Raw genomic sequence first — 17,973 nt, forward strand, 5'->3', positions numbered from 1 at the left:
GTGATTGATAGCAAAAGCAATATATAATCTCTAAAAAGGGACAAAGCATGCCAAGTTTAATTTAGTGGTCATTCCTTTTCTCATGAAAAAGGTCAATATATAGGATTCCACATCCCCTTACTTTTAATAGTCCAAAAAAAAAAAGTATTGAAATTAAAAAAAAGAATTGATATGGTACTGATAGCATATTTTATTTTTTGAAAAGAGCGTCGTTAATTAAATTTTGTAATAATTAATAAATTTAAAATCACAAAATTAATATAGCGTGTGATTGGTATTTTTTATTATCTTTACAAAATTTGTCGAAATTTTTGAAAAAAGACAATGAAAAGGAAGGGTGGCCTACCCCTTTACATTTCTCCAATTTCATATAGTAGTAGGCATATTAAAACAAAAAAAAGAGGTGGGCGTGGAAATTGGGATATAATAATTAGGGTTGTTAAAAGAAAAAGAAATAGTACAATAAGTAAAGTTTCACTTTTGGCCTTTAAACAGAAGCCGCAAGTGCCATGTGACTCGTAATGCCTATCGAGTAGCTAATTCCTTTTCAACACCTATTTATTTATTTTTACTAAAGTCCCCACTGTATACTCTTTAATTAATATCTTCTTTTTGTATGGTTTTTCCCATATCTCATTTTCATGTACAAAATTTTGTCTCATTTTTCTTCCAACTTTAGCCCATTAAAAGATGAGTAATCAATGGGGAGGGGGGCTTTCCATGAAGCAACGGGGCATCCCCACCTCAAGAAACAAATACAAAATTTGACTCTCCTACCAAGCCTATTTCTGCACACAATTTGTACCCATTTCCCTCCTCGATCATATGACCAAAGCCCACGTAATCAACGTCCACCGTCCGATCCAAACAGCGAATCCACGTGGTACTGCTCATCACGAAAACGGTGTTTATGTTTCAATTCTTTGACGTGTCTATAACTATTTATGGTCTCGTAAGAACAAACTTTATAAAAACCAATGGGTCTTAATGTTTAGCAGAGATTAAACTGCAAAGGCACGGAGCCCGAAAATTTCTGTTAAAATTTTCGCGGGCGATATGTAAAGTGCTTGGTTTTTCGTTTCTGGGTGCTTTTTTTGGTTGTTTTTTTTTTTTGAAAATATCGAGAATCGAAGAAGAACGAGATATCCGGGGATGGGTGATGTAGGGTTTTTCGAGAAAACTGATTCTGGGGAAAATGAAGGTATTTTGGGAGGAAGTGAAGAGAACAGCAAGAAAGAAAACGAAGAAGAAACTGCCGTTTTTAGTAGGCAGCAGGAGGCAACATTCAATCTCGATCTTAATCTGCAGCCAGTGGAAGAGGATTTTGGAAACACTTTTTTGGGATTTGATTTAGGATTTCCTGAGAAACATGCGGATAATTCCACCAATTCAAAAAGTCTTGTCTTTGGCGTTGATCTGAGGAGAATGGAAAGATACCCAGATGTTGAAATTGTTGGTTCTCCAAGCAAAAAGAGGAGATTTTCTGTTGAAGAAAAAGGAAAAGCAAAATTAGATGGTTTTGATGAAGAGGAAGAAAAACTGAATCTTGATCTTGATTTGGGATTGACGCAGATAGGAATAGATAAAGCGATTTCATCTTTCGGTCCTCCAATCGAAGCAGAGGAGCAAAAAGATACTGAAGTTGAATTTTTGGGAAGTACTAATACTTTGAATACTATTGATCTTGTTGTAGGGGAAATTGATTATAAGAGGAATGATGAAACGGAGGAATTTTACGTCTCAAGAAAGAGGGAAGAATCAAGAAGACACCACGAGATTGCTAGAAAATTTGCCCAAAGGCTTGCACATGAAGTTGATTCTGAAGGAGATTTGTTGAAATCTTTTTCTAAGACAAATAAGGATGGAGCTTTAAAGAATGTTGTTGTTGTTGTTGATGATGATGATGATAAGGCAGAAGACTCAGAAAGTCCTTTTGGTATGGCATTAGAGATGATCAAAACCCGAAATTCGAGTTCAACTGACAAAAAGAAGTACTCAAGGGGTGGATTGGAGGCGGAGTTCAAATGGGTGCCTAAGAATTATAAAGGGTCGTCCATTTCTATGGCTCGTGACGTTCCATCATTGCTGGACCTTAGTTTGCGTGCTCTTGCAAAGAATGCCGAGGCAATGGTATCGCTCGAGCATGTTCCTGATGTGCTGAGGCATAAGCTTAGTCAGTTGGTGTGTGATAATCGGAAAATGGATGCTCATTTTCTGGAACTTCTTGTTAGGGGATCACCAACAGAGATACGAGTGAATGACTGTTCAGGAGTAACTGAAGACGAATTCACCAAGATGTTTGGCTGTTGTGATACTAAGAACTTGATTGTAAGTGACGTTTGACACATGTTGTTTTATCTTCCATTTTAATTGAATTGGCAGAATTTTTTCTTTTCTCTCTTCATGTTTTACAATGCAACCTTAGCATATCACCAATTGACTTGAGGGATTATTTGGTTCTATCTCTTAAGTTTTATTGGTGACTCTGTGAGCTATTTTCTTCTGAAAATTTTGCCTCAGTTATAATTTGTGAAAGTTTTAAAAGAAGGGGAAAACAATTGTAATTGAAAGATTAGTACTTGGCTTTTGGCTCTCACTATATATGACTAAGAAACCAAACTAGGACATTTAGGGTACTTTCAGAATTGGTTTTTCTAATATGTTTATGGACTATATACTTATTTAGACGTGGGCACCTGGCTGTCAGTTATTTATGATGTTTTTGGGCTCTGGAGGCAGGTTCTGCAGCTTGACTTGTGCGGATCATGTTTGCCTGATTATGTGTTACAAGGCACCTTAGCTCATTCATCAAATAGCCTTCCTGCTCTAGTTACCTTGTCTCTGGATGGTGCATATCGTTTGTCAGACAAAGGGCTAAATCTACTTGCGCTGTCTGCACCTGCTCTGCAGTCAATAAATCTGAGCCAGTGTTCCCTTCTCACATCTGCTGGCATCAACAATCTAGCTAGCTGTTTTGAATCTACCTTAAGAGAGCTATATTTAGATGAATGTCAGAATATACAAGCTATGGTTGTATTGCCTGCACTGAAAAAGCTTAAATGTCTGGAAGTGCTGTCATTGGCTGGAATTCAGACTGTTTGTGATGATTTTGTCGTTGGAATGGTTGAAGCATGTGGCAAAAATATGAAAGAGCTTGTTTTGGCTAATTGTGTGTGAGTTCTCTGAGATTATTCTAATTGATTTCAAAGTATACATAAGGAGGTTTAACACTTTTTATGTCTGTTTGTCTAATCTAGCATCAGTTTTGGTAACATAGGTGTTTTTGAGTTGCAGGGAATTGACTGATATATCTCTCAAATTTGTGGGAAAAAATTGTTCCAGATTATGTGCCCTTGACCTCTCTTACTTGCATAACTTGACGGATTCATCAATGAGATATCTTGCCAATGGCTGTCGATCAATTACCAAACTTAAACTGTGCCGCAATGGTTTTAGGTTTCCTTTCATCCTATGCTTATCTGCTGTTCATTTCCTAGCTTCTATAGATAATGATATACTCATCATGATACCGTCACATGTTTAATTATTCTATGTTTGTCAATTATACAGTAGACACTCTTATGTAATATACATTCTTTTGACTTTTATGGAAGCAGTACCTGCAACTGACACAAATTATTTCTATATATATGACAGTGATGAAGCTATTGCAGCCTTCTTAGAAGCCTCTGGAGGTTCTCTAACTGAACTGTCCCTGAATAACATTATTTCGGTGAGATATCAAGTTATCAACATGCCTTACCTCATTAAGCTTTTGCCTTTTGCTTTTGTCTGCACCAAAATACCAATTATCCGGCAATGATTGTTGAATGATTCCCAAATCTGCTGTCTGACTCACTTTTTTGTGCTTGAAAGCCAAATGATTTCATTCTATGACATTGATGTTGCATGTGTTGGCTACTTCAGCTTCTTACATTCAATATTGCAAGCATGTAGTAATTGGTAAACTAACTCAAGGCGGTGAACAATTATAACAGGTGGGGCTGAACACTGCATTGTCACTTTCCAAATGTTCAAGAAAATTGTTCAGTTTGGACCTATCATGGTGCCGCAATTTAACAGATGAGGCACTGGGACTGATTGTTGATAGTTGCCTGTTACTGAGGCTGTTAAAACTCTTTGGATGTACACAGGTACACTTGCCAAGCTCTCTCTCTCTCTCTCTCTCTAATTAAAAGGCATCCTGTCCATGCATAATTGCTGCTTCAGGTGATGATTTATATAAAACCCAATAGTTATCCCTGTCAATGCATGCACATGCAATTTTCAAAATAGAAATGCTTATTTCTCCTCATGTTTCACTGACCTAAACTGCAACAAAGAGTAAATGCAAATTTAAATACATAGAAAAGCATCTTGCAGTTGATGCCAGCTGTTGTGTTTCTGATCTGGGACCTTTTTGTGTTTGATGCAGATTACAGAAGTGTTTTTAGGTGGGCATTCAAATGCCCAGGTGCAGATCATTGGACTGAAAATGACAACAATATTAAAACATCTCAATATGCTTGAACCCCAAGAAGCTCCATTGCGCTATTCACCTATCAGTAGTTTATGATGAATGGTAGAGCTTGAATAACTTGGTTACCCAGTTTGCAAGGCCCAGCTTCATTCATTGACTTATACAAAAGCAACACTGACAACTAAAAGTACCCTCTTTTACTTGTCCATTCAAAGCCTTCAGTTTTGAAAACATACCTACGAAATTGTTACCAGACACCAAACCGGCTAATCTCTTTAGAGATATACCTCACTCTTTTTTTGGTGTCCTAGCAAATTCGCAATCAACCAAAAATTGTATATGGTCGATGGAATATTTTGGATAGTTTTTATGGTCATATTAAAGAGATAGAATTCTTCTCCCTTATTGAGTGTTTCAGTTGATTCTATATGCTTGTCTTCTGTTTTTCATCTTTATCAGATCAGGGTTAAGTTTGTTATCTCAGTTACGGAACATATGATTGAGGTTTGAAAATGTTTTAAACTCACAAATCCAAGGTGAGATGGTAGGCCTACTTGGTATGGTTTGCCCTGCTCGATGAAAGTATCTAGAGTCTGCATCTTACATATTGTGACTAGGAAACATTGTCGACCTACATTCACACCTTGAGAGTAAATTGTGGCAAGAGGTTAAACAAGACAGTGTCAGGTGTTGTGTTCCTATTTAGAAAAGAAAACCGACTTGGAACTCTGCTGAAATTAAATGTTGGTATTCTTCCATAAGGCCTCTGGCATCGGTTCAGCATGGTTAAAACATGGTTTCTACGCATTTTTTCTTTTGGTCATACATCCATTCAATGTTTATCAGCCATAGAGGTTGCGTTTATGGTGCAGTGCCCTGTTTTTCTCTTAGCAAACCCACCAGCTAGAATTTAAATCTAACAAGGATTACGGATGTTTAGGAAGAGAAGAATACACTACAGGGAAAACACCAGTTTGACAATTAACCGTATATTCTTGCTTCTTACAAGGAGATAGTTTGATATTGGAAACTAGGAAACAGAGGATCTTCATCTCCACGACAAGGCAAAAACAGACGTTTCATTACTTATGTCTGTGTATAAAGCTCTTTCTGTTCCATAAGGTTCAACTTCAACCAAGCTTCTCAGTTCAGACCAGAAGCCTTACACTTCAAAACAAATGCCAGAACCAGAAGAATTAGTAAGATTCCAGCAGAAGAACCACCAACTCTGTGAATCCAGTTAGGATCAAACCTCGTAAAGCTTCTGTCACAGTAAAGCGACAAAGCAATGGCCAGGATTAATATCAATAGCAGCAGAGGCAGCCAAGAAGCAAAGTTGATGGGCTGCTCATCAGGTTCTAGCTCACTCACTGTTGCCCTGTTGGTGTAAAGAGGTGAAACCACACCTAAGACGACCAAACCTATTGCCACCAGTCTCTCATATGAAGAAGAGCTGCTTGACCTGATCCAATGACGATCAGACCTGGTAAATCTCTGGTTCAAGTAGAGTAAGAAAGCAAAAGCCAAGATCAGTAGCACAAGCAGCAGGCGCAACCATGAAGCCAAGTCCATGGATTGCTCTTCAAACTCCGCTTCACTAACCGACTTCCGGTTAACATAAAGAGGTGAAACCACGGCTAAAATGGTCAAGACGATCGCCACCCATTTCTCATATGAACAAGACCTGCTTGACCTGCACATAGCTATCGGCTCCATTCATAACACAAATTTCAGGAGAAACAGCCCCTTTTTTTGTTATTGAGCAAATTGTTTCTTCATATTATCTCCCTATTTTTCATTTAACCTCCGGATCCATCCATTTGGAATATAGTTTCTGGTCAAGAAACATTCCAATCCAACGGCCATGGGAAAGGCCCAAAGGGTTCAAGTGTAAAGAGCAATCTCTATAAACCCTTATCCCTTGGGAATCCTTCCAGAAGTTTTCAAGATACGTGGAAATTTTGCAAGAGGTAAGGCAGCCATATTAAATTGTTTTGGAATCAGATTCTTGGAGCGGAATTAATCTGCAAAGTTCCTCTTTTATCATCACATTTGATGCCGATCCGATTATTCCTAAAGTTTGATTAAACAAAGGGAACATGATGCCATTTGAGATCAACCATAAATAAACCGGTCAAGGGAAACAGATAGTAGCAGACAGTAAAGCTTTTGCTAGAGTTCTTACATTTGAAATTAGAATTTGTTTTTTGCTTATCATCCCCTAAAAGAATTATTTTAGCGGTTAAAATTGGATACTTTTATAGCACAAGAATTTCCAGTGATCAACCGGTACAAAGTCAACAGAAAAATGACTATTAAAACAAAACGATGTTTAGCTGGTGCCATTGGAGCTCTTGGACCGGCTGCCATTGAGCCGTCTCATCCACTTCTTCTGCGATGAGGTTAAATCAGTGAACAAAGAAGGAGATGAAGCGCTTTTCGGAGGTTGTCCAGCCACGGGAAGCTCAGCCGGAAGTGCTGCGGCGGTGCTACTAAATGCGTTTAGAACCAGAAATGCAAGTATTGGAGAGAGATCCAATGTTCCTCCCAGCGGTGGAATTATCCCGCGGAATATGTTGAGGTACGGATCACATATAGTGCTGAACCAAAGAAAAATAGTAGTTTATATTAAAAGAAATTAAAGTATTTTAGTTTATTGAAATTCCATGGAATTGGTATCATTACCTGAGGGGGCTAACAATGGCTGGAGGAGAGTTAGGGAACCAAGTCAAAACCAGCCTTACAATTAACAGCGTGTTGTAAATGTTTAAGAAATTAAGGATTCCATTGGCCACGACGATCCCTGCCACTGAATCACCAGGTAAAACCGCTGCAAAATTGTGATTTGACAGCGGAGAATAATTATTAACCTTCCTGGAATTGATTCTGTAAGTAGTTACCTATGGTAAAAATTGGAATTAGTACCAAAACAAACACCTTGAATGGGAATGAAAGAGAGATAGCTAATGAAATAAGTTACCTCATTGCAGAAGCTTTGGAAGTCGGAGGATAAGGAGAGTAGATTTTTGAAAGCTGGATTTTGTTTAAGGAAATTGAAGAACTTATCGGCGGTTGAAACAACTGCATCGTGAAGATCACGAATTATATTTTGAGGAACAACGGGAGCGAGATTGGGCTTCGATGGCCTCAAATATGGAGGCGCGAATGGCGTTTGAATAAATGCTGAAGAAAGTAATAAAGATTTGGGAACTGAAGTTGGGGATTTTGATTTTAGGCTCTCTTGGGCAGGCTCAGTAACGGCCATTTCTTTGCTTGAAGAAGAAGAGGAAGAAGATAACATTTTTCGTTTTCAGTGGATTAGGATTTTAAAAGAGAGGTTTTTATGTATACAGCGTGGCACGATCTTATTTGCTACTTCGCTGTGGTTCTTTTGCACTGCAATAAAACGCAGCGTTTTGGATCGCAAATAAATTGACGATTTTTTAATTAATTACTGACTTGCCAGGCTGGCGCTCCTGCTGTTTTTGACCACAAAGTAGGTGTGTCTTCAATTTAACGATAGCAACAAAAAAACGTGGGGATATAATAGCAAGCTTACGTGGCGAAGGGTGATTGGATAATATTTTAAATAATTCAACTACCTCCTCTGCCTTCATCAACGATCGTCTTCTTAAACTCTCTTCTCTGTATTTCTTTTTTCTTTTTTCTATCCTTCTGCGAAAACACAATGGCAATGGCGGCTGATCTGTTAAGACTCTCTTTATCTACTCAGCCAAAGCTCTCCTTCAGTTATGGCGCGAAAGCTAAGATTGACCGCTTTGACTTGCTCCAACGGCGCCGTCGCAGTCGTTTCTATTCCCGGCCTCGCTCAACTCCTGGTTTCATCTTGTTCAACTCACTGGAAACTAGATCACAGTCGCAAGAATCGTCTCTCCAAACGCCGAAACAAAAGCCTAAAGACTCTTCGGTTCTCCTCGATGTCAATGGGATGATGTGCGGCGGATGCGTATCCCGAGTTAAATCCGTTATCTCCTCCGACGAGCGAGTGGAATCAGTCGTGGTCAACTTATTGACAGAAACAGCGGCGATCAAGTTGAACCAAGAGGTGATAGAGAGCGAGACCGTGGACAGTGTTGCGGTGAGTATAGCTCAACGCGTGAGCGAGTGCGGGTTCATGGCGAAGAGGAGGGTTTCGGGGCTTGGAATCGGAGAGAATGTGAGGAAATGGAAGGAAATGTTGAAGAAGAAAGAGGAATTGCTGGTGAAGAGTAGGAATCGAGTGGCTTTTGCCTGGACTTTGGTGGCGCTTTGTTGTGGATCTCACGCTTCACATATTTTGCACTCGCTTGGGATTCATATCGCCCATGGTAATATACTTTAATTAAGGACAAATTCTTATTCAAATTAAGATCTGTGATAATGACTCATTGAATTAGTACTTTGATTTAATTTAATTGCTATGTTTGATGCAGGACCATTTTTGGAGGTCCTTCATAATTCTTATTTTAAAGGTGGATTGGCTTTAGCGGCTTTGCTGGGGCCAGGAAGAGGTTGGTTTTTTTTCCCCTTATTTGCACATATATTAACATTTAGGTGGTATTTAAGAAGTTGCTTTATATTACAGACAACAATTTTAAATGCATTTTAAGATATTTATCTTAAGGCACTTGCTAGCAAAACTCTTTTAAAGTGTCCTAATGCCCCAGTGAGTAAAGGTTGACTTCAGTCAAATTGCTTGAAACGTCTGTTGCAGACCTGCTAGTTGATGGACTAATGGCGTTCAAGAAAGGATCACCCAATATGAATTCTCTCGTGGGATTTGGATCAATTGCAGCATTTATCATTAGTGCAGTGAGATTTTTCTTCTTTCTTTCCTTGTGGTTTGAAAGCTGATATTCAGTTTTCTTGGTGTAGCCTTGTGGAGTCAATTTGCTAATTTCAGTTGTTCTTATATTTGCGTATTTCCTTGTAGGTGTCGCTTCTTAACCCTGGGCTTGCATGGGACGCATCCTTCTTTGATGAACCGGTGATTTCCCTTACTTTTACTTCTTTGCAATATTTGTTATCAATATTCTTTTTGCTCCTTTTGACATTATGCTCTACTCCTTAACTTTTAAGCTAAGCCAAGGACCCTTTTATCATTGTTGAGTTACAGCTACCAAATGCATTGTGATATGACCCCTTTTGTTACATCTAGTGATCGCTATTTCTATATATGCTGAAACAACTTAGATGAATGTCTGATAGTTTTGGTTGATAACAGTTTCTCATGAAGTTCTCTGATTTTTTAGTATGCAGGTTATGCTTCTTGGTTTTGTGCTCCTGGGACGTTCTCTGGAGGAAAAAGCAAGGATTCAAGCATCTAGTGACATGAATGAACTTTTAGTGAGTTAGAATTGATACTTGCTTTTGGTGCTATTACACTTGTTTTTGTGTTTGATGGCCAAGGGCCAATGACTCTGCTTTTCGGCTCTATGGATTCATAGATTTTACTTGCACAACATGCTTCTAACATATTCACCCTGAATTTTGAACTTCTTGCCCTTTGTGTGGTTTCACATGTGAGTTCATTGTTTTTGCAGTCATTGATTTCCACTCGGTCAAGACTAGTGATTACTTCAAGTGATGATTCATCTGCTGATTCTGTACTTTGCTCTGATGCTATTTGCATTGAGGTTCCATCAGATGATATTCGAGTTGGAGACTCAGTGTTAGTTTTGCCTGGAGAAACTATTCCTACAGATGTAAGTAATGAATATGTTATAACATCAGGTTTGAGTGGATCATACACTGAATTTCGTAAACTTGGTACATATACATACATATACATTTGTGCTTTCATTTAAAGCCAACACATCTTGCTAATGATATGAAACTAAGATGAACCTTTTATAATAACTGTATGATTGAATTTACTACACACAAATTGACATCTGCTATAATTAAAATTCCCTACACAGGGGAAAGTCCTTGCAGGAAGAAGTGTGGTTGATGAATCCATGCTCACTGGGGAATCACTTCCAGTATTCAAGGAGAAAGGTCTCATGGTCTCTGCTGGAACAATAAACTGGGTAAGATTATTACTTTGAGGAATAGAGCTTTGAAATGCTGTGACTTATGCCATCGGCTTTTACTTTAGGGGAGAGAAATGCTTGACCGTTGCTTATTTCAGGGATATAGGTATAACCTTTTATATTAAAGTGCATATTAGCTGGACTGCTTGAGAGAATTAGACCTGAGTGGGAGAGGTAGACAAAGATTGAAAGTTGGGACTAAATTTGGATTCTTGCTGAATTATTTTTGAAGAATTTTCCTTTAAATTCACTTACCCATGCATTCATCATTCATTTTTATGGATGTTTATATATTTCAGGATGGTCCTTTAAGGATTGAAGCAACTTCCACAGGCTCCAACTCAACTATTTCTAAGATTGTACGAATGGTTAGTGCCTTAGTGAACCTTTTTATTGGATTAATTATACAGTCATGTTTTGACATCTGATGTTTGATGAGTCACTATACTTTGTCTCTTTCTGCACTGGGTATAATTGTCCCATGTTTATCTAATTACTAATGACAAATCATTGCTTCCTTTTGGCCTGAGTAAGCTTCCAATATTTTTTCAGGTTGAGGATGCTCAAGGACAAGAAGCACCAGTGCAGAGGCTTGCAGATGCGATAGCTGGGCCATTTGTATACAGCATAATGACTCTGTCGGCAGCAACCTTTGCTTTTTGGTATGGGGTTTGTTCTTCAGATTTATTAACTTTGGATAGACTGATGAAAGTTGAGGTGCTTAAAATTGATGGAAAAAGCAACATTTTAATTTATTTATTCAAGATATGTATGTAACTCTTAGATGCTTTCATTAAACTGAATGGGTAATTGTTATTCAATTTGCAAAGTTCAAATAGTTGAAATCTTACTTTGAGAAGATGATGGCAATTTTAGCTGCACTTCACCTCTAGTTGTTCTCTCCCCATTGTTCCATCTAAGATCCCCGCATACTTCTACTTTTGTATATGCCTGTGACAATTTGGGCATCAATTTAAGCAAGGGCTGCACAATTTTAACTTTCTTTCATTTCAGAAGTTGTGCATTTAGTTTACACATTGCCTTAACTTCCCATGCTAGTAGAGGTCCCTGTGGGCTTTTGTTTTAGTTGCTTATAGATATGTTATCGACTCTCTCCTAGCATCCACTGATTCTCTACTAGCTTAATTCTTACTTCTTGTCTCCTTGTTGCTTTGATATCCAGGTATTATGCTGGGTCACACATATTTCCAGATGTTTTGCTCAATGACATTGCTGGGCCTGATGGAGATCCTTTACTTTTGAGTTTGAAACTTGCTGTGGATGTATTAGTGAGTAATCTTATGTTTACCTGCATTTCTTCACCAGCTTATTGCCTAAATATTAATTGCCAGATTGTTTGCATAGTTTTCATTTTTGTCTATTTGGTTGCCAAGAAAGTTGTCCATCATAAGAGTTATCTCAATATCGCAAAAGAAACTTCTTTTTTCTTTTTCAAAAGAAGGAAACAAGTTAAAAAGTTATGCCTTTCTGCATTTTCCTGTTAAAAGTTGCAAAACACATTTTAGGGAGATTTTCTGGTAAGAATGGCAACGGCCAAAATGCAGAAAAAGATGCAATATGATTAAATATTCAAATAAAAAAAAGTTTACAAGAATGCTCTGTAAACTTGTTGGCACCTGCAGATTATTGCTTACATAGTTGCCCTCATTTTCTTCGAGAATTGGGGCTTAAAGTGATGTATTTTATTTGCACTTTCTCTAAATAATCGAGCAAATATATATATTTGCACTGTCACTTTGTAATGCTAGTTATCTTTTTTCAGGTAGTTTCCTGTCCATGTGCGCTGGGTCTCGCCACACCAACAGCAATCCTTGTTGGCACCTCTCTTGGTAATTTATCTAGCTTGTTAATATATCTTGATTTTGATGCTTCTTCTGTTTAGTACTGATATAGTGAATGTGTAATATTCTTATATTTACCATTTAGAAGATAGTATGAGCAAGTCCTAACTAACTATAGGTAAGTAAATATGTGGAGAGTTTTGGTTGGCTCATACTCTAATAAATATTGAGAACATCGGGAAGAATTCATTTGGAAAACTTTGATTTTGAGGAATTCCCAAATCTGCACTCTTGAAATATTGTTTATTTTAGAACATTTGCCCATTATGACATTGAGACCACTATAAGTTCACTGGTATGAGGTGTATGCACATTGGATAGTCTTATATTTGAAGAATAGGATATTGGGCACTCAAGTTTATTATTGATTATTTACATTTTATAATCAACAATTAAACTGCCTGTTATACTGAATTTTATGTTGCTGCAATGACAATCATCAGGAGCAAGACAAGGACTGCTTATAAGAGGAGGGGATGTTCTGGAACGCTTGGCCAGTGTAGACCATGTTGCTTTTGATAAAGTACTTCTACACTCGAAGATAATACTCTCTCTCTGCTATTTTATAACTTTCACTCTAACCTCACCCTCTTTTCCAACGTGCAGACAGGGACTCTCACTGAAGGAAAACCCACTGTCTCCTCAGTGGCTTCCTTTGCTTATGATGAATCAGAAATTCTTCAAATTGCTGCAGCAGTAGAGAGAACAGCAACACATCCAATTGCTAAGGCTATTGTAAAGAAGGCAGAATCGTTGAATTTGGCATTCCCAGAAACAAGAGGGCAGCTAGTTGAACCAGGTTTTGGAACCTTAGCTGAAGTAAATGGGCATTTGGTTGCTGTTGGTAATTTAAAATGGGTTAACGAACGATTCCAGATAAAAGCAAAGCCCTCTGATTTGATGAATTTGGAACATGCGACAATGCATCACTCATCATCACCATCAAACAATTCAAAAACAGCTGTCTATGTTGGACGTGAGGGAGAAGGTGTTATTGGTGCCATAGGAATATCTGACAGTTTGCGGTATGATGCTGAGTCTACTGTGAGAAGGTAATATTTTCATATTCTTTTTACCATGTTGGAGAGTTCTCTCCATTCCCTGGCTTGGCATGGACATTAGCTACAAGTCCTAATTAGTAGCCAATGCTGTTCTCCATCCATGGTTGGTCATGAAGCTCTATTAACTCTTCTTTATGTTTCAACTAGAATAGCAACAATTAAAACTTTCATTTCCTTTCCCTTTTGTTCTATCGAAAATATGCTGAACATGCATAAGACTGATGATAAAAAATGTTCTACGTATGAATCTTATTTTCTGACCTTTTGTCATTTGTGGTTGTTTTGTTGTCTTGTTTGTAAAAGACTTCAGAAGAAGGGTATCAAAACAATCCTCATTTCAGGAGACAGGGAAGAGGCAGTTGCAACTATTGCGCAGACAGTTGGAATAGGAAGTGAATTTGTTAATGCATCCCTGACTCCGCAGCAGAAATCAAGGGTTATATCTACTCTTCAGACTGCAGGACATCGCATTGCAATGGTATAATCTAAAGCATTCTTAAGTCTCACCTGGCTCTTCAGTCAATAATTGGACTTCTTCATATTTTACTAAAAGTGGGCAGTATTGCTGCTCCACTGACTTAGATGAAGAAGTACCTATATTAGACTTGCCTTCAATGATTAGTTTTCCCAGGATCACATTGATTGTGAGCTGAGGAGGAAGATTTAGGATGACCCTGATAAAAGTAACGCATGCTAGTCCTAGACTGTGGCTTTGTTACAAATATGTCCAGCTAATATGTCTGTCTTGTTTCTCTCTAAAGGTAGGGGATGGCATTAACGATGCACCATCTTTGGCTCTTGCTGATGTTGGGATATCTATACAGACTGAAGCACAAGATACTGCAGCCTCTGATGCGGCATCTATTATACTTCTTGGAAACAGACTCTCACAGGTTTGCTATTGTTCAAGTTCTTAATTTCAGTGTTCATGTTGCACCACGTACAACATGTTACATGAGCTTGTGGATACTATAAACTTTATAGCTAGTCAATTTTTAAAAGATGTTTACAAAGATTATATTTTGGCTGCTCCATAGAATACCAGGCAGATACTTTCATTCTCACTGAAGACTTCCCTGGCAGGTAGTAGATGCACTGGATCTTGCACAGGCAACAATGGCAAAAGTGTACCAAAATTTATCATGGGCAGTAGCATATAATGCTGTTGCCATCCCCATTGCCGCTGGTGTATTACTTCCCCAATATGATTTTGCCATGACACCATCACTTTCTGGTAAGTAAACTGGAAAAGTGGAGAAGTAACACTCATTTATATACGTATGGTCCCCAGAATATATCTCTTTCACATCTAGGACTATGACTAAGTTGCTTCACTCTTTTGTATTGGGCTTGACAGGTGGGCTAATGGCCTTGAGCTCAATATTTGTTGTAACCAATTCCTTGCTTTTACGTCTCCATGGGCTTGAGAAGAGCAGGAAAAAAAATGTTGCGAAAAAATCACAAATGCCTGCTGGTCCGAGTTAACGAAAGTAGTCCAGTCCAATCCATTGAATAAATATCCCGAGATGGTATTTCTTTTACTCAAAAATGAGCAAGAATGAAAATTGCGAGCACATCAATTTCTCTCTCTCGGTTCATTTGGTTTGGCTCTTGTGGTTTATTATGTTATAATAAAGCATGTTGAAATCGTTTTGTGGACAACCAAAGCCATTATCAAACTGCAAGGCTACTTGGTAGGCACAACGTGTAATCCGTCTAGTACCATCAAAATCTAATAATTCGGGCACTTGTATTGTAACGATAAATGTAATTTCTTCGTCCGATTAAGTGAAAGAACAGAGATGCATTTCTCATTTGCTTTGGTTTTTTCTTAACCTCTTTTTTATTCTTTTTCCGCCATTGTTTAATACTGCTTTATTATCAGCTTTCTTAAGGCCAAACACAGCGTGTACCTCCATTGATTCTTGCAAAGACAGGAGTTGGTGTAGCCACGTGCGAAGTGTCCATTGAAACCACTCAATCGCTTGGTTACGGAATTGCAAAGCTGTGGCCAAGCAGATACTTTTGACTCAGAGACTGATGCGGCTCTGCTCAGTATAAGGACGTTGCCAAATGCATGTAGATATGGATCACAATTAAGTTCACGACAGAAACTCCATTATTTTCTGGTAGGTTTTCAGGTCCTCTCCCATAACTTCTATTGGCCCTGCGCCACACCATCGCCGCGCCCCCACCAAGTACCCAGTTCAAATCACTGAATGAAAACCTTCTCTCATTTCATCCATCCCCATCAAGACCCCGACCCCCCCCTTCCAAAGAAAAGAAGAAGAAGAAAGTCATAGCTGATATTTAAAGCATTAATGGCAATTAATCCCCCAATGCATTACCACATCAATACATCATGCTTCAGAAATCAGCTGAACCTGAGAAAGTGAGTGAGACAAGAGAGAGAATCTTGCTTGCTTAGTCTTATAAAGTCTGAAACAATGTCCTTCACGGACCACATTCCAAGGAGGTTTGTTTGTCTTTCCCAATTCCCATTAGGATGAAATTGAATTATATAGCAGTATTAAATTTAGGAAGAAGAATCAAAGATCTTCTCTGGAGGAGGAAGAACGCTTCGGTGGCTGAACGTCCTAAAGAATAAAAAATAAATAAAAATAAATTTCAAGCATGTGAAAATCAGATTCCTTTCACGGAGTGTCATTTCTCTACGAAACCTTCATTTACATTTTGTAGCAATAAACAAATACCAGTGGTAAGACAGAAACTGTGGGGTTTTCATCAGAATAGAAATTTCACTGCCCCAGTGCTGAATTGCGAATGTAAATTCTTTAAGAATTCTTTCATATTCATAAAACTGAGTTGAGATTAGAGTGGGTTGGGGTAAACTCATGGGGAGAAGAAACATGGCCATGGCGTGGCCCATAGTTGATGGCCATACGCCCCCCAAAAATAAATAAAAAAATAAAAACCTTAAAATACACTCACATTAAATGGGCACGTGATTGGGAACATATTTAGTTGAAAGGACTTCCATGCAAAAACGCTTTACATGTGATTGGTGGGTCCACCTTTGGCCCCTCTACATTTACTCGACCGTACCCTTGATTATTCTTTTGTGTGTTTTCATTTTTTTTTCCCACTTGGCATGTAACCACGTTGCCATGCTTCCCATTTGTTACACGTGGTGGCCCTTCGCTCTTTCTTGTCGACGTGGCAGTTGAAAGTAATAACAAATCCGAAACTCCCTGTGAACGTTAAAATTCAAATTTTTAAAAGAATCAAATTATGGTGGGGGTTGTAACGCAATATAATTGCAGGGGAAGTAATTCCATAATATTACAATATTTAAATTTATAAATATTTTAAAATTTAATTGTTCATTTTAATATTTTGAGCACAAATCATTTGCATGGTTGCCAATTTTTCAAATTTCCAACTAAATTTTATAACAAGGTTGACATGAAAATGGAAAGCTATAAACATAGACAAGAGTGGGAAATTACTTATTTCATGTAAGAAGCAGACCCCAAAAATGATGTGTGGCCCTTTTGAAGATATAACTGAACAAAATGGATGAAAAATGGGGGACTGCGGCTACTAAATCAAGTAAGGATACGGTGATAGGAAGTGATCAAAGTCACTGATGAGGTGGGAACAACTTCGAGGAAAAAAATAATAATAAAAATGTTTAAATTTGATGAAGCATTTCTCGTTGGGTCCACAGACATCAATTCGTCCTCAAACCTCAAATTCCCTTCCCTAATTTTGGATAATTCACTTCCGCTAACTTCTTTGTTTGTTTATGAGTTTCAACAAGCTTATAACAATTTCACCTAAGCATGTTTAACACCGTTTGGAACTTTTCCTTGTGATTTTTTTTAAATAAAATATATAAATTGTTTTAAAAATGTTTAAACAAATTTCAATTTTTTTATTAAATTCAATAAGTCTCAATAAATTTCTTTTAAATCAAATAAGTTCACATGTGACGTTGACTTGAAAAATAAAAAATAAAACATGATATACGTTAGTATGCTACGATAATACTTTTGAAAGAATTACTTGATTTACTGTCAGATAGAGAGGTTGAGTTTTGTATAGATTTAATGAAAATATTCGATCGGTATCCATTTCACCATATCGAATAGTATTGACAAAATTTAAAGAACTCAATAATCAGTTAGAATATTTATTAGATAAAGGTTTTTTATGTCTTAATGTGTCATCACGAGATGCATTAGTATTGTTTGTAAAGAATAATGATGGATCACTTATATCATGCATGATCACAATCAACTTAATGATGTTTTGAGTAATAATAATTAATTAATTATTAATTATAGAAAGTTATTTAATTTAAAATAAAATATAAATTTTAATTGAATGTAATATAAAAATAATTATTTATTTAATTTATTTAATGATTTAATTTTTTTTAATATATTTATCAAATTAAAATAATTTGATTGTTTGGAATAATTTATAAATTTTTTTCTACCAAAAATTAGAATGAAGAAAATAATAAAAAAAAAAAACCATCTAAAAGGGAGTTCAATAGGAGGGTATAT

The 17,973-nt window shown here is 37.4% G+C and overlaps 4 protein-coding genes across 4 annotated transcripts; 2 read left to right on the forward strand and 2 right to left on the reverse strand.

The window, feature by feature from the left end:
- Nucleotides 1-829: 829 nt before the first annotated feature.
- Nucleotides 830-4,885, forward strand: LOC18588153 (RNI-like superfamily protein). The gene is made up of 6 exons (XM_018127260.2): nucleotides 830-2,328; nucleotides 2,740-3,173; nucleotides 3,295-3,456; nucleotides 3,658-3,733; nucleotides 3,999-4,154; nucleotides 4,436-4,885. Exons 1-6 carry the CDS (start codon nucleotides 1,153-1,155, stop codon nucleotides 4,574-4,576), a joined length of 2,145 nt encoding a protein of 714 aa, XP_017982749.2. The 5' UTR covers nucleotides 830-1,152; the 3' UTR covers nucleotides 4,577-4,885.
- Nucleotides 4,886-5,453: 568 nt separating this feature from the next.
- LOC18588154 (uncharacterized) lies at nucleotides 5,454-6,471 on the reverse strand. The gene has a single exon (XM_007012364.3). It carries the CDS (start codon nucleotides 6,194-6,196, stop codon nucleotides 5,624-5,626), a length of 573 nt encoding a protein of 190 aa, XP_007012426.3. The 5' UTR covers nucleotides 6,197-6,471; the 3' UTR covers nucleotides 5,454-5,623.
- Nucleotides 6,472-6,710: 239 nt separating this feature from the next.
- Nucleotides 6,711-7,798, reverse strand: YLMG2 (YGGT family protein). The gene is made up of 3 exons (XM_007012365.3): nucleotides 7,461-7,798; nucleotides 7,166-7,380; nucleotides 6,711-7,080 (listed from the first exon to the last, which is right to left on the reverse strand). Exons 1-3 carry the CDS (start codon nucleotides 7,779-7,781, stop codon nucleotides 6,813-6,815), a joined length of 804 nt encoding a protein of 267 aa, XP_007012427.3. The 5' UTR covers nucleotides 7,782-7,798; the 3' UTR covers nucleotides 6,711-6,812.
- A 291-nt stretch (nucleotides 7,799-8,089) lies between these two features.
- Nucleotides 8,090-15,252, forward strand: LOC18588156 (copper-transporting ATPase PAA2, chloroplastic). The gene is made up of 17 exons (XM_007012366.3): nucleotides 8,090-8,808; nucleotides 8,914-8,991; nucleotides 9,195-9,292; nucleotides 9,414-9,467; nucleotides 9,740-9,826; nucleotides 10,024-10,185; nucleotides 10,402-10,512; nucleotides 10,815-10,883; nucleotides 11,068-11,177; nucleotides 11,699-11,804; nucleotides 12,299-12,365; nucleotides 12,821-12,900; nucleotides 12,984-13,429; nucleotides 13,742-13,916; nucleotides 14,200-14,331; nucleotides 14,522-14,672; nucleotides 14,796-15,252. Exons 1-17 carry the CDS (start codon nucleotides 8,169-8,171, stop codon nucleotides 14,921-14,923), a joined length of 2,694 nt encoding a protein of 897 aa, XP_007012428.3. The 5' UTR covers nucleotides 8,090-8,168; the 3' UTR covers nucleotides 14,924-15,252.
- The last annotated feature ends 2,721 nt before the right edge of the window (nucleotides 15,253-17,973 follow it).

This window comes from Theobroma cacao, chromosome 9, assembly GCF_053813885.1.
Source record: "Theobroma cacao isolate CCN51 chromosome 9, ASM5381388v1, whole genome shotgun sequence".
Classification (NCBI taxonomy): domain Eukaryota; kingdom Viridiplantae; phylum Streptophyta; class Magnoliopsida; order Malvales; family Malvaceae; genus Theobroma; species Theobroma cacao.

Coding starts and splice junctions, on each gene's coding strand:
- LOC18588153 (XM_018127260.2), top strand. CDS start 1,153: ATGGGTGATGTAGGGTTTTTCGAGAAAACTGATTCTGGGGAAAATGAA. Junction 3,457..3,657: donor CTGTGCCGCAATGGTTTTAG/GTTTCCTTTCAT, acceptor TATATATGACAG/TGATGAAGCTATTGCAGCCT. Junction 4,155..4,435: donor AACTCTTTGGATGTACACAG/GTACACTTGCCA, acceptor TGTTTGATGCAG/ATTACAGAAGTGTTTTTAGG.
- LOC18588154 (XM_007012364.3), bottom strand. CDS start 6,196: ATGGAGCCGATAGCTATGTGCAGGTCAAGCAGGTCTTGTTCATATGAG.
- YLMG2 (XM_007012365.3), bottom strand. CDS start 7,781: ATGTTATCTTCTTCCTCTTCTTCTTCAAGCAAAGAAATGGCCGTTACT. Junction 7,381..7,460: donor TCCAAAGCTTCTGCAATGAG/GTAACTTATTTC, acceptor TTTTTACCATAG/GTAACTACTTACAGAATCAA. Junction 7,081..7,165: donor GCCATTGTTAGCCCCCTCAG/GTAATGATACCA, acceptor TCTTTGGTTCAG/CACTATATGTGATCCGTACC.
- LOC18588156 (XM_007012366.3), top strand. CDS start 8,169: ATGGCAATGGCGGCTGATCTGTTAAGACTCTCTTTATCTACTCAGCCA. Junction 8,809..8,913: donor TGGGATTCATATCGCCCATG/GTAATATACTTT, acceptor TGTTTGATGCAG/GACCATTTTTGGAGGTCCTT. Junction 9,468..9,739: donor CATCCTTCTTTGATGAACCG/GTGATTTCCCTT, acceptor TTTAGTATGCAG/GTTATGCTTCTTGGTTTTGT.